The 14,990-nt window shown below is 34.3% G+C and overlaps 1 protein-coding gene across 1 annotated transcript in view; it reads right to left on the bottom strand.

Moving 5' to 3' along the window:
• LOC145327163 (uncharacterized) overlaps nt 1-13,799 on the bottom strand; it is a 32,578-nt gene extending 18,779 nt beyond the window's left edge. Inside the window, exons 1-8 of the mRNA XM_080170728.1 lie at nt 13,729-13,799; nt 12,452-12,525; nt 11,539-11,598; nt 10,496-10,930; nt 9,934-10,013; nt 9,466-9,537; nt 4,777-4,824; nt 3,984-4,037 (exon numbers count right to left, since the gene is read on the bottom strand). Of these exons, the coding sequence (XP_080026854.1) occupies nt 3,984-4,037; nt 4,777-4,824; nt 9,466-9,537; nt 9,934-10,013; nt 10,496-10,930; nt 11,539-11,598; nt 12,452-12,525; nt 13,729-13,799 (894 nt within the window). The remainder of the gene's footprint in view (nt 1-3,983; nt 4,038-4,776; nt 4,825-9,465; nt 9,538-9,933; nt 10,014-10,495; nt 10,931-11,538; nt 11,599-12,451; nt 12,526-13,728) is intronic.
• Nucleotides 13,800-14,990: the final 1,191 nt, after the last annotated feature.

Below are 14,990 nucleotides of genomic sequence, written 5' to 3' on the forward strand. Positions count from 1 at the left end.
GTAGAATCAAATCTACTCTATAATTCAAAATGTCCGTCTGTCTGTCAGAAACCTTTAGAAGGACAGTCGGTTCAGACTCGTGTTCAACACGATTATAAGGATTATAATTTTTAGTAACGAAATGTCTCTAGGGAACCATTAGGCTGCTATTCAAAATAGACGACATAATGAGTGTGTGAAGATACCAGATATCGGTCATGCTACAAAAGATTTTGAATTTTATGTCAATGAATGATAATATCTTCCAATATAACTACGTAACTTATTACCTACCCCGTCCCGTTTTTAAAAAAAATTGTTAAAATTTTTGCCCCCAGCCATAATATGGTTGATTTATGCAAAATAATGACCCATGCAAAATATTTTTTTCTGTAATGCAAAAATTGCGATGGTACAAGCACTGCAAAGTTTTTGAAATTATAACATAATTATAACATATTAAGGACAAAGGTGTAGCAAGTAATTTTCCAAAGTGAAAATTGCCCAATTTCATACATAAATAATAGGGTTGGGCCGGATTGGACGGTTACGGATATCCGGCTGATTTATAATGCCGGATATCTGGTATTCAGGTTTATATTGACACACTAGAATTGAAATTTTGCAAAAATCTTTACAATTGCGAAATCTGCAAAAAGACCATTTTTAAAGCTTTTGTTCCATCTCAATTTTAACAATTTTTTAAAAATTTCAATTCTAGTGTGTCAATATAAACCTAAATACTTGATATCCAGCATTATAAATCAGCCGGATATCCGTATCTGTCCAATCCAGCCCAACCCTATTTTTTTGGGTAAATTTCAGGTTTATATCTACACACTAGAATTCAAATTTTGTAAATCTTCAAAATTGAGATGGTACAAGAGCTTTAAAAATAGGTCTTTTTGCAAATTTTAAACACTTTGCAGTGCTTGTACCATCGCAATTTTTGCATTACAGAAAAAATAATTTGCATGGGGCATTATTTTGTATAAATCAACCATATTATGGCTGGGGGCAAAAATTTTAACAAAATATCTCTAAAACGGGACGGGGTACTACTTATATTATTACCATCTTTGTTTTTTAATATTACCAACAAAAATAGATAAAATTACACATTCTCCAAGCAAAATATGAAGAACATCCCAGGGATATAAAGGGATAAGACAGTGGCCGATAAATTGAAATACATTCCAATGATGATACACCCCTTCTGTAGATTACAATTAGTTTTTGAAACATTTGGACAGACAACTTATCACCCCGATCTGGCTCTGTGATCGCTGAGCTGGATCTTTAAATCATTTTAGTGGTGAGCCAGATCGGGGTGAGCCAACTTTCCACCAATGAGAGCACAGCATTTTATGAAATGCCGCGCTGTGATTGGCTAAAATTCGGGTCATACCGAATCTGGCTCATCACTAAAATGATTTAAATATCCAGCTCAGCTATCAAAATTCAAAAGAATCCAAAAGTTGTTCAGCTAACAGATAAAAGATCATAATAAAACTTTTGGGATTAGTGTAGTACAATCCCAATGTCCCCTGCCTCCCTGATTTTAATACTTGAATATTTTAGTGATTGAAATGTTTGGACACTTAACTAAATAAACCAGCTAATCAAAATTAAATTTAAGTCCTCAAATTTGTTAAGCCAAAGAATAAGAAAACATTATTGTAAAACTTTGGGGACTAGTGTGATAAACAGCACAATTTCTCCCTCCGCCCTGAAAACTTCCTGCATAGAGAATAAACAATCTAAATCTGTAAAAAATATTTTTAAAGAAATTTTTACAATTTTCTTAAAAATTAGTGAAAGAAGTATTAAAATTATTAAGCCTTCCCCTTCTTGTTATAATTATACATGTCATTTCACAGGATGGGAAGGATTAGACCAATTTGTTATGCGTGTGTTTCTTAGACGTCCACAGGTGGGGAAAAAAGGGTTTTTACCCCCTAAAAATTTATAAAAATACATTAGATTACTCCCCTTAAATCTTTAAAAACCCACATAATACCCCCTCAAAATAAAAAGCTTTGATATCCCTTTATGTGTGTGTGTGTTTACTGTTCACCTAATCCAAATTAAGGATAAGTATATAACCAGAAAACTAACATTTCATATTCTACGTGGATTTACTCAATTTTATACTCAAATAGAATATTCAAATAATTCCAGATAGAATGAACCATGGATTTATATTCAGCAATTTTAATCAACTCACATTATATTTAAATGAATCCTATTATTTAAAGTATTATTATATATAAATAAACACATGTTATTTCGTTAACTTTTTTTGATGGAAGACAATTGTTTTACTATTAAATAGATCATCAGTTCCAATTAAGATGTATAAAATAAGAGTTAAAAAAATGTCCTTGCATTAATATTTCAATAACTACCTACTGTACTAATTGAGTTATCCTTTTTAGGAAAGCTTCCAATAAGACTCGGGATGGTATTAGGCTATTTCACTGCCTTTTTCTTACCACAAACGCTAGTTATATAATATTGTTATTATCCTCTTAGAAATATTTTTTTTAAATTTTGAAAATTTTCATAAAGTCATGCAGTCAAGGTAATGGTTGTCTGTTGGGTAACCCAATACCAATAAACAAAATAATGGACGCTTTACACGCCAATTAAAAGACGCGGATTATGTATCTAGATCCCAAAGCGACACTTCGCCCCGACAGGTAATTGTAGGCGATATCTAGAATATTTTCAGTTATTTGTGCTGTTCAACTTGTAAATAAAAATAAAGTTTTCTTTAATTTTATTTTCTATCTTGTCATCCCCGTTCTATTTCATAATCCCATTTCCTGCCATGCTGTGGATAATTTATTATGTATGATGTAAGTTGTAGGTAATCAGGGATAAGACAATGGCCGATAAATTGATGTACATCTACGAAGATGATTTTCAAAATTATCCCTTCTGTATATTACAATTAGTGGTTGAATTTTTTTGACACTTAACTTAATGAACCAACCAATAAAAAATTTACACAAGTCTCTGTCGAGTCAATGAATAAGAAAACGTTATTATAAAACTTTGGGGGACTAGTGTAACCCCTCCCTGGTTATAAGTAATGTAATTTTATGTTGTGTAGTTTAATCCAGTGAGGGAGGGGACATTGGACTGTTCATTACACTGGTACCCAAAGTTTTATATCCACGTTATCTTATTTGTATGCTCAAAAACTTTGGGCACTTTAGTGAATTTCGATTGGTTGATTCCAAACTGAGAGCGTCTAGACTTTTCAACTTATAATTCTAATCTACAGAAGAAGGGGTAATTATCCTTGGGGATGTACATTTATTTATCGGCCAAAGTCTTATCCCTAAAGATCTCTTAGTTTAATATGTACACAAATGAGCATTTATATATAATATAAACCTTGAACATTTAATTTATTTTTTAGATTTACTAGGGAGGACTGGTGTTACACAAAGTTTCTATTGAAATCTATAATACAAAGTACTGTCTGTCTGTCTGTCTGTCTGTCTGTCTGTCTGTCTGTCCGTCCGTCCGCCCCTTAAGATCTCGGTAACCACTGAACCGATCGGATTCTACTCTTCAAGGTATATACCTATTGGTCCTGTGGTGATTTTAAGCTATTTTCTTGGAGGGTGGGACCCCCCCCCCTCCAAAAAAAAAAAAATTCACCCCCCCTTGGGAACACATTAGACTAAGAGCAGCACCAGTAGTACTTTATTTTTTTTTTTAATTATCTCTTGGGGCAAAGCCCCTAGAGGCTAGGGGCGAAGCCGCTAGTTTCACATAAAGCAACTCAGGGTAATTTAATATATCTAACATATCTATGGAGGGAGGTGACACTGGGCTGTTAATTAAAAAACTGGTACCCAAAGTTTTATACCCACGTGATCTTACAATTAGTTTGATCAAAAACTTTGAGTATTTGTTTTGAATTATGATTGGTTGATTCCGAACAGAGTGTCCAAACTTTTCAACCAATAATCTAAATCTAATCTTACCCTGAATGCTTCACTGAGCTTTTGTTTACATCCTTGGTCTTTATAACAGCAGTCCTAGGTGAATAAAATAGGGTTGGGCCGGATATCCGGCAATTTTCAATATCCGGCCGGATACCGGATATTAAAACTATCCGGTTACATGATATCCGGCTGATTTTTGACGCCGGATATCCGGTGATCCGGCCGGATATTCGGTAAATTGCTGGATATCGAACGTTGGCCAGATATCCGGCCGGAACCGGATATCCGGCCCAACCCTAGAATAAAATAATAGTTGAGCTGTGCTAATTAGCGATTGCCATACGAGCCGATAGATATTGCTATTGGGGGGGGGGGGGGCGAATTAACTTCCAATAGTAGAACCTCATACAATGAGAACAAACATAATCTAATAATCTAATTAACGAATAATAAATAAAGATATAAAAGTTTTGTTTTTATCTATTAAGTGCTCATTAAAATCTGGTGACTAAGATAAATTTTAATAATTGTATAATAAAATGTTTTCTTTGTTAAGATCAGTGTTGTGGATCCGCATTGATTGTATGCGGATCCGGATCCTCCAAATTTGATCCGGATCCTTGACAATAAAAATAAAATCACCAAATTTTTCAAAAAATATTTATTCTTTAATCTCGAAGTCAAAAGAGTGTGGGAGTGAATCAGCTGATCTTAACAAGGTTACCAGATATTTCAAAATTTGTAAGTGACTATTTTATATAAATTTAGGTAGATTTTTCCATAAATTTACACCCCAGGATCCGCAACACTGGTTAAGATTATTTATTCTGACCTGCTGAAATAGTTTCTCCTCCAACTCAGTCAGTTGAACGTTCAGCTCCTATGGTAAACAAATATCATTTTTAATAATAGATAGGTATAGAATATACGTCGATATAATTACAGCGGAAAATTTCGTCAATTTAGGTTGATAACATGAAATTCAGTTTCGTTGGTCAGTTTGTTCATCCATATGAAGGTGGGGAAATGAGGTAAGGGGATGAAAGGGGGAATCATCATTTTAGCCAGATACCTGTTTCACTAAAAATATTTTTTTTTATCGATCGATATATTATTGCTTGAATGAAGCACCAGATTTTCATGTACTCTAACCGCACTTAACCCCTGTGAGCATCCCCCCTAGCCCTCTGGGATTGGTCCCTGACTTGCTGAGCTGATTCATCTTAAATAATGTCCTTGTGTACCTATAGACACAGTGTATTCAACAAAAAAACCTAATAAAAAAACAATTAAAGGTAGGTAAGTTTCTACATCAAAATAGATCCAAAAAGGCCTAAAAACCCCATTTCCACAAGGTTTTTCTTAATTAACCTAAACTAAAAATCAAAAATTAATTTTTTTGCCATTTAGATGTAATACCTATAGGTTTGGGCTTATATACCAAATTTCATGAATCTAGCTTACTATTTAGACCCTTTTGCTCACTGTTTAAGATAAGATGTCATTACGCACCCCCCCTTAAGAGTACATGAAAATCTGGTGCATCATTCAAGCAATAATATATGGATCGATAAAAAAAATTTTTAAAGCTAACAAGGGACATTATTTCTAGTATGGCTTCGAAACTGATTAGGGTAACGCGGGGTAAATGCGGTAGGGGGGTCTAATTCCGGTCACTCGACTAACTTTTTTAAAACCGTTTTTTAACGGTGTTCTAAACGTTTGCGAGAGATCTTCAGAAAAGCAAAGTTGTAGTTTATTGCCTATACTTTCATTTCTTACTTCAGCAAATTTTTGTCAGATCACTCCTTCTATGATTTTTGCCCTCAAAAAGTTGCAAAAAATTTGCAAAAAAAAAATTTCAAAATAGGCCATGTTCAACCTAAAATTGTGAAAAAATGGTAAGTCCTATTGACCCACGGGTTTTTGTAAAATGAAAGATATGGCATTGATTTATCGTTTGCAATTGGAGGTGTTGTTCTAACTTGATTTTTTCATAATTTTTTTTTCGTCTCAAAAATATGATCTATTCCGGTCACTTTTTTTACTTTTTTTTTATTACTGTATTTATAAATTTATAATACCCTAACTTTTTTTTCAGGTGATCTGGAAGCATGAACAACCTCAATGCATGACAAAGGCTTTAACCTTCCCTTGCCTGTTGTTAGATGTACATTATTAGTCATTTTACTGCTTGTATTATGTCATGTTTTGTTGCCTAAGCTTTTCAAATTGTAAAGACATTTAAAATTTTTCAGACACATTTTTATAGTAATGGGAAGAGTATATCACCCAAAGGAACGCCTTAAATATTTGCCTGAAGATGTATCAGCTGCATTGGCTCATGTAAGAAGGGGTATGTCTAATAGAAAGACCGCTAGAAGATTTTAAATTCCATATGAAACTCTTACATCTTTTTCGTATAAGAGGGTGTTCGCGATTTTTGCGCGGTTTGGATTTTTTATGTCAAATCGGCTAGGATTAAGCTAGAAAGGTGTTTAAGGTGTCTATAGAAAGCTCTTTGCATGTCCTAACAAAAACTCCCCAGGATATGGGTTCTATCTCCAAGATTTAGAGTACATATTCAAAATTTTGCATTTTCAAAATTCCTGTTGCATAAAATGTGTTGAAATATTAGAGTTAGACCCCATATCATTTCGAGTTAATTGTCAGGCATGTAATTTTGCATCTTTAGACACCTTAACCACCCTTGTAGGTCAATCCTAGCCAATTTGAGACAAGAAAAACTGTATCAAAAACTGCTGTCAAAACTGGCAGGATTTTTAAAATTAAAATTTTTTTTGGAAAAAATCACTTTTTTCAAGAAATTCCAAGACCTGCGAATCAGAAATTGCCTCTAATTTATGTATAAAGCTTAAAAAAACCTGATCATATAATAAAAAGTATGATTTTTTTTTAAAAGTTTGCATGAAAAAAATTGATGTTTTTTTTTGCGATTTTACCGACTTTTTTAAAATGGGGAAAATGTTGTCAAAAAATTGTCTGATCTGCATGCGACTAGTACTGTTAGAAAGCTAATGACCTCAGCTTTCTACTCATAGTTTAAAATTAAAAAAAAAATACTTTAAGGGGGTGTTCCACCCCCCCAAAGTCAACTGACCGAAATAGCCCCACCGGTGGGGCTATTCCGGTATAGGCCAACCGCCGCCCTTTAAACCGATTTTTGACCGACTTCTAGTTGCGAGATCTTAATGGGACCAAGACAGGCTTCTTCGTTATTGCCATATCGTTCATTTGCACTCTTAAAAACCGGAAAAAGTTTTTGGGAAGTATGTTTTTTTTTAAGTTGAAGAAAAAAATTGACCGGAATTACCCCGCGTTACCCTAATATCCCCAGGATTAAAACCAGATCTCAGCCATACTGAAAATCGTGTATAACATCGTATTACAGTCATTTTTCCAAGAATATGAAAATAAAATCATATAGGGGAGGGGGGGTTTTAATGCAACCATCTCGTAATCAATGTATAAATGGCACTTAAAATTCGAATTTTGATCTGAAATTGTGCATGAGTAATCCTTGGGCAAATCTTCATAAATTACGTAGAAATCAACTTTTTGAAACATATTTTTGCTTTAAATCATGTGAAATGATACAAAAAAACAATTTTTAGATTTCTAGTACCAGCAACTTCCGGCTAGAACCGTTTGAAAACGTTTTGGATCGGAAAAGAGCATTATGTGGAGAGATGTTTCGTGATGGATTTCGCTTGAAAATACCCAACAAATGTCTAAACGGATGAGCCGCCAGCCGTTAGCCGCTACTTTTCCAACTTTTTGTTCGATTTAGGGAAAATAGACCTACCAAGGATTACTCATGCAAAATTTCAGATCCAAATTCGAATTCTAAGTGCCATTTATACATTGATTACGAGATGGTTGCATTAAGCCCCCCCCCCCCTTTTATACCAGTTTTTTTAGGCCGGAACCTCGGCCGCTTTAAGCTAACAAAACTGGTTTTATTGTTATCTTTTTTAGTATCCGCGGAATGCTGTCTATAATACAACGCGATAAAAAAACTATACAAAACAAATTCAAAGAATAAAAATAAAATATATAAAAAGAAACAATTTTATAGAAATTGAATTTATAATTTGTCCTTTGAAAAGAAAATATATTTGGAAACTTCAATACAGATAAAATAAATCCCAATACTATGAGGATGGGACAAATATCAAATTGGATAAACTGGTAAGCTTTTGTCTGTAGCGAAGGATCTAACTATCTGATGAACCGATACGGTTCTCCTTTAAAGCGAAGCAGTGAAGGGTTATAACTATTTTGGAGGAGGTTTAATCTACCCTCCCAAGAGAAATCGCCTCTAGGAAAAGGTACCTGACCTTTAAATTAATGTACCCTGTGTGTTTTATAGGGAGGTAGGGGACATTGGGCTGTTTATTATACTAGTCCCAAACTTTTACAATCACTATTTCTTATCAATTGACTTAACAACTTTGGGTACTTTTGGAATATTGATTTGATGTTATATTTAGTTGAATGTCTAAACATTTTAAATAATAATTGTAATCTACATAAGGGGTAATTTTGTGTATCATCATCATTGGCCATTGTCTTATCCCTTTAGATCCCTGGTGTTTTTTAAGCACTTTTGTCCCTGTCCCCGAGCAAACCTCGGGACCTTTTTTGTGTAAAGTTTTCAAAACATCTCCAAGAACGAGAAAATTGAAAAAAGTTTTGTATAAACCTTTTTCTCGTATTCATTCGAATCCGGTGGATAGGAACCGGTTCTCATCCATACGAAAAAACTATGTCTAGCATCGTATTATATCCAGTTTTCTACGAATATAGAAATGTACAATCATAAGATTAAAACTAGTTTTTTTAGCCGGTGCCTTCGGTACCACGGGGCTAAAAAAACTAGTTTTAATCTTATAATTGTACATTCTATATCCGCGGAAAGCCGTTTATAATACGATACGAGAAATAACTATTCTCATATCTATTTACAACAGAAATTATTTCGTACAGAAAACTGTTTACTAGTTTGTTCTATAAACATTTTTTTAGATTCTCCTCAAATCTTTATCTTTGATTTGATAGATGACTACAGAATCTACGCCCCTAGGGGCCTCTAGTGTCATTTAAGGTAGGGGAAGTAAGATACAGATAAACAAACTGTTACTTTTATATAGCTTTGCTATTGATAGAATCATAATCAAATCCATTGGATCTCAAATTAGAGTAAACTAGATAGTTCATTTCCTTTTCTGTAACACCTTCCCTTACTTGAAAATAAGTGGGGAGGTATTTTTCATTGTTCCTTACCACTATAAAGGCGGTGCCCTTTACCATGCAGGGCTACACAGTAGGTACTTTATATAACATTACCTAACCTAACCTCAAATCATTAGCAAACAAAAAAAACTACCCACACACTTAATTTCAATTCATTTCAAATTAAGAGGGTTTGGAAGAGTAATCAGTGCCTAGATGACCTTGCCCCCCCCCCCCCCCCCCCAACATATCTTGTATTACCTACCGGATCAAAGCATTTTGGACAGCTGAGAAGAATGCCACCAGCTTTCTTACACTTGTTACACACATAGTGACCCTAAAATGTTATTGGATTAATTAAATTTTGGGAGACACCTGTTTTGGAGGCCACAAGGGCCTAATAAATCAAATAAGAATGCCACCAGCTGTCTTGACACTTGTTACGTGCATAGTGATCATAAATAGTCAAATTTGATTCGGATTCAGATTGCCAACCCTAGTATTTATATATAATCCAGATAACTACCTGGATCCAGTTTTGGGACCTTTATCGTCTATAAGCAATATCCTTTCGGCTCTTTTGTAGCAACTTGGCAATGTCAATATTTTCGACGCTATAGACTGATATTTAAAGACCGAATTGAAAGTCGTCACAGGGTTCAAGGGGACAGTTATTTAAACTCTTTCCTTTCTATTGTTTTTACTTTAATGGTAAACTAATATATTATCTTACCTCTTTGCAGCCAAATAGAGGAACTGAGAAAGGTTTGTTTCGACAGCAACCACATAATACCATCAGTTCTCTATCTTTACCTGAAAACAAGTTACTATAATGGATATATAATATATGGATATAATGACAAGGGAACTGAGAAAGGTTTGTTCCGACAGCAACAATGATGAATCCGCCCTGAAAATAGGCAAAAAAACGGCTAAACGGCTGATCCGCCAGCCGTTACTTTTCCAACTTTTCGTTCGATTAAGGGAAAATAAACCTACCAAGGATTACTCATTACCCCCCCCCCCCATACCTGGATGTTGAACCAAATTTTCATGTAATCTAATAAAATGATACTTACAGCTGGACAGTTAGGACTTCCAAAGGTCGTGTAATTAAATAGTTGGTTGTCTATTTGGCGAATTTTTCTTTACACAGCATCCTTTATAAGATGACAGCAAAAGTAAAAAATTGCAGCTGAAGAAACTTTTTTTCTTAACATTTAAATCCGCACTCATAACTAAGACATAAAATTGAATATGCAAACCCATTACAACTATATTTAATATAAACTAACCTGTAGCTTCTTTATTCCCTTCAACAGCAGCTGGAACGTCCTCTTTAGGAATCTTCTCCTCCTCAGATATCTTAGTTGTTGGAATGTCCTCTTTAGTAATCTTTGTAGCTGGAATGTCCTCTTTAGGAATATTAGCAGTTGGAGAGTCCTCCTTGGGTATCTTAGTAGCTGGAACGCTCTCTTTAGAAATCTTAGTAGCTGGAACGTCCTCTTTAAGAATATTAGCAGTTGGAGCGTCCTCCTTAGAAATCTTTGTAGCTGGAATGTCCTCTTTAGAAATATTAGCAGTTGGAGAGTCCTCCTTGGGTATCTTAGTAGCTGGAACGCCCTCTTTAGAAATCTTATTAGCTGGAATGTCCTCTTTAGGAAACTTAGCTAGTGGTTCTGGTTCTTCATTTTCATTGATGCTAGGTGTACTCGCTCCTACTGGAGAACCTAAACATTATAATTGACAACATATTTAAGGGGACTATGCATGAAAGAAGGCAAGTGATGAAAAGTTTGTTTATCTCAATGGATTAGTTTTCTTTTGTATGAACAAAAACTATTTTCCCCAGGCTTATAAAAGGAGTAACATCACAGCTGCATCATAACTTGCTCACATTCGTATATAGTCCCCTTTTAAACAATTTTGGGATCTACTGCAGTTCATGGTAAAATATTGCTGGTAAGCAATATTTCCAAAAATCTAAGAATTTTAAAGGCTGCTAGCTGCCAAACGGCTGAACGTACATATCATACCCGCACACCATTTTAAGCGGCATAAAAAGGCCTACAAATAATCTGGAATAGCCAAGAACCAATTATGCACAGGGGAAAGATTCACTGAAGATTTCCAGCAATATTTTACCGTGAACTGCAGTAGATCCAAATTTTGTAATAATACAACGCAATTAACAGACTGGCGTCCTATATAGTGAGTTATCAAGAAGATGTTAAATGGTTAAGAAATCTTCACAGCAAAATTCAGTCAACTATCTTTCATAACAGCAGAGAAAAATCTTTTTTTCTTTTTTGTGCTGAAAATTATATTCCTTATTTACCTAATGCAGTCTCGTAGTTCCTCTTCTCTGCTACGACAGTGCCAGTCTCTTCAGGAATATCTAAATAATAAGCTACAAACATACATAAGATTAATACCAGTTTTTTAGCACATGCCTTCGGCACCTCGGGACTAAAAAAACTGGTTTTAATCTTATAATTGTACATTCTATATCCGCGGAAAGCGGTTTATAATACGATGAAAGAAATAACTATTCCTTTATTTTATGAAAAATGCATAGAATTTGATGAGAATATGTAAATTTAAATCCAAGATAGAATTCTTCAAAGAGTGGATGGAACATAGACCGTTTATAGTGTTAGACTGGTCCAAGAATGCTATTTTTACAGGGATCTTAAGGAATAAGACAATGTATGATATATTAATATAATACATTATACATTCTCAATGATGACAAACAATATTACCCCTTCTGTACATTCGAAATATTGGTTGAAATGTTTGGATACTACGAGTTTTAAAATAACCAATAAAATGCAGTAAAAGTGCCCAAATAAGATAACGAGATTATAAAACTTTGAACACCAATGTTTTCTACAGTACTGTCCATAAAATTGCATATCCGAAGAACTAAATTATTAAATATCATATTACGGTACGGGCTAATTTTCAATTAAGAAATTATTATGAAGAGATAATTGTGTAAGTTTGACTTATTAGACACATTTGACGTCAAACTTATCTATTTATAATACAAATCCAAGGAAACACACATATCATTGTATAAAAGTAAAACGTGTCAATCCGTCTGCCTCTGTGTAAAAAAAAGGATCTAGCTAACTGCTGGAATATTGTTCTGGATCGTTATTTTAGACAGCTACAAGTTTCACTATATTAGAGTACATGATAATCTGGTGTAATATCCAATTAATAATATATCATTTATGCTTAACCTTTTTGGTGCTCAATAGTTGGTGGTAGGTTGTTGTTCTCCTCCTTGCCTGCTGGCTTTCCGTTACTAGGATCCCTAGAAAATATATTTTCCAGTATGGCTTCCAAACCGATTAATATCCGCTGGATTAGAACCGGCTCTCAGTCATACTGAAAATCATTTCTAGCACCGTATTGCAGACAATTTTCCGTGAATATTAGAATAAAAATCATTTAATAAATACCAGTAATGTTTGCCCGGGCCTTCGAGGCAAACAAAACTGGTTTTAATCTTAATTTTTCATTTTAAAATCCGCAGAAAACTTTCTATAATAGGATGCAATAAATAACTATTTATGTTAGGGTAGATTAATTGGGGGGGGGGGGGGGGTAATGCAACCATCTTGTAATCAATGCGCAAATAGCACCTATAACCCGAATTTCATCATAAAACATGGCATGAGTTATCCTTGGTAGGTCTATTTTCCCAAAATCGAACAAAGTTAGAAAAGTATAACGGCTTACAGCTCAGCCGTTTTTTGGCTATTTATAGGTCAAATCTATCATTAATTACGAAGGAATCAACTTTTTGAAACATATTTTTGCTTGAACTCGTGTGAAATGATACAATTTTTTTATATTTCTAGTACCAGCGGCTGCCGGCTAGAACCAGTTGTAAACGTCTCTGAGCGGCAAAGGGTATGATGTGTATATAGGGCTTGTGACGGATTTGCCCTGAAAATAGTCAAAAAGGGCTTAACGGCTGAGCCGCCTGACTTTACTTTTCCAACTTTCTGTTCGATTTAGGGAAAATAGACCTACCAAGGATTACTCAATACTCATACCAAGTTTCATAACGAAATTCGGATTGTAAGTGCATTGATTACAAGACGATTGCATTATCCCCCCCCCCCCCCCTATAAAAAACATTTTGTTATTAAGCTTTTCCCCCACCTTTAGGAGTACCCACTCCCCTAAATTTTGCCAGGGGGGTAGATACACCTCCCTTGTTAATCATAGAGAAAGTTCACTTCAACATCATACCCAACTTTTACCAACAACAAAATCTCCATGTGCATCTGAGTCCTAACTTCAGAGAATCATGGCTACAACAACAACAACCAACAACAAAATCAATTCGGGGGAAAAAATCACGAAACTTATACGTGATTTTCAGCTATCGTTGGGGGGGGGGGGCCACACTTAATAGAATTGACCTCCCCTCAACAAAAAATTTATTATTTTAGATTATTTTCGCTTGTTGGCTGTATGTATATTATATGTAACTGATCGATCATACCTGAAATCTTCATTTGCCACAGTTTCAGTTTTCATTTTTAAAAAATTGTTATTTCTGAAAAATATTCTCATCCTTCTTTCTATGTGAACTGTACAAAATAATCTCCATAGATGTCCAAGAATGCATTAGATTACCCCTTTGAAACCTCTTAAAATAAAAAGCTTGGACGTCCCTGGTAATCTCCTATTTAATGATGAATACTTTTTATAACTTTATTCCAAGATCCTAATATTAATGTCTAACAATCTCCCATCTCATTTGTCTAATGGTTTACCCATTAACCCTTGGGTATAATTTTATGGGTATGAATCAAATTAATTTCAACTTACTTTTTTTACGTAACATCATATTACATTATACAGGTCATTTCTTACGCTTAATTCCATACAGTTTGGTTATAAACAAATGCGCTTATTAAGTCAAAGTATTCTTAGTTATAACCCAGAGTGTATATTCTGCAAATTGACCCTGCTCTGGGGGGGGGGGGGGGGGGGGTAAAAAAATATGTGGTTGGGGGAAAAAAATGGAAAAATTAAGAGAAATTAATTTTTTTGCCATTTTTCTCCCCTCCTTAGTGAAAAAAGCTGAAAGAAAAATGTGGGAGGGGGGATAATATGAATAAAATAAAGAGTTCTGAAACTATTTTTTCCTTCCTTGCTGGAAAAAAACTAAGAGGGAAAAAAATAATAAAATTTGCAGCAGGGGAAACAAATGAATCTTGTGCAGAATATACACCCCTGTTATAACCAAATATATTTTGTGAAATGGTCCATAATTAAGAAAAGTTTGACTTAATGAGTGCATTTGACTAATAACGCTAAAAAATACCTTTTTACTGACTGCAGACTTAATAAAAATAGGATAGACTCTTGATTAAATAAAGCAAAAGGGTGATATGATCGATTGGGAAATCACCATCTAACTTCAGCTCGCATGGGTACAATATTTTACATGCTGGACCGCCAAATTCGAAGCCAACCGCAGCTTGCAGGCATATCAATTTGCATTCCAATAACTGACTTAAAATTCATCAAAACTTTTCAGCCTCTCAGGGTGAACAAAACCGATTTAATCTTAGTATATTTTTATTTTAATAAAGCGGAAAACTGTCTATAAACTATGATAGATAACTATTTAAGAAGCTAGCCATTAGTCGATAAAGATGGCCAATTTTGTAATAAGTTAATGGACAATAGTAAACGTTTGTAAAAGGCTCATCTTTATATGCATTAAATTATGTTTTGCCAAGCTGTAGTAAAGAG

This window comes from Acartia tonsa, chromosome 8 (assembly GCF_053477335.1).
Source record: "Acartia tonsa isolate MP-2025a chromosome 8, ASM5347733v1, whole genome shotgun sequence".
Classification (NCBI taxonomy): domain Eukaryota; kingdom Metazoa; phylum Arthropoda; class Copepoda; order Calanoida; family Acartiidae; genus Acartia; species Acartia tonsa.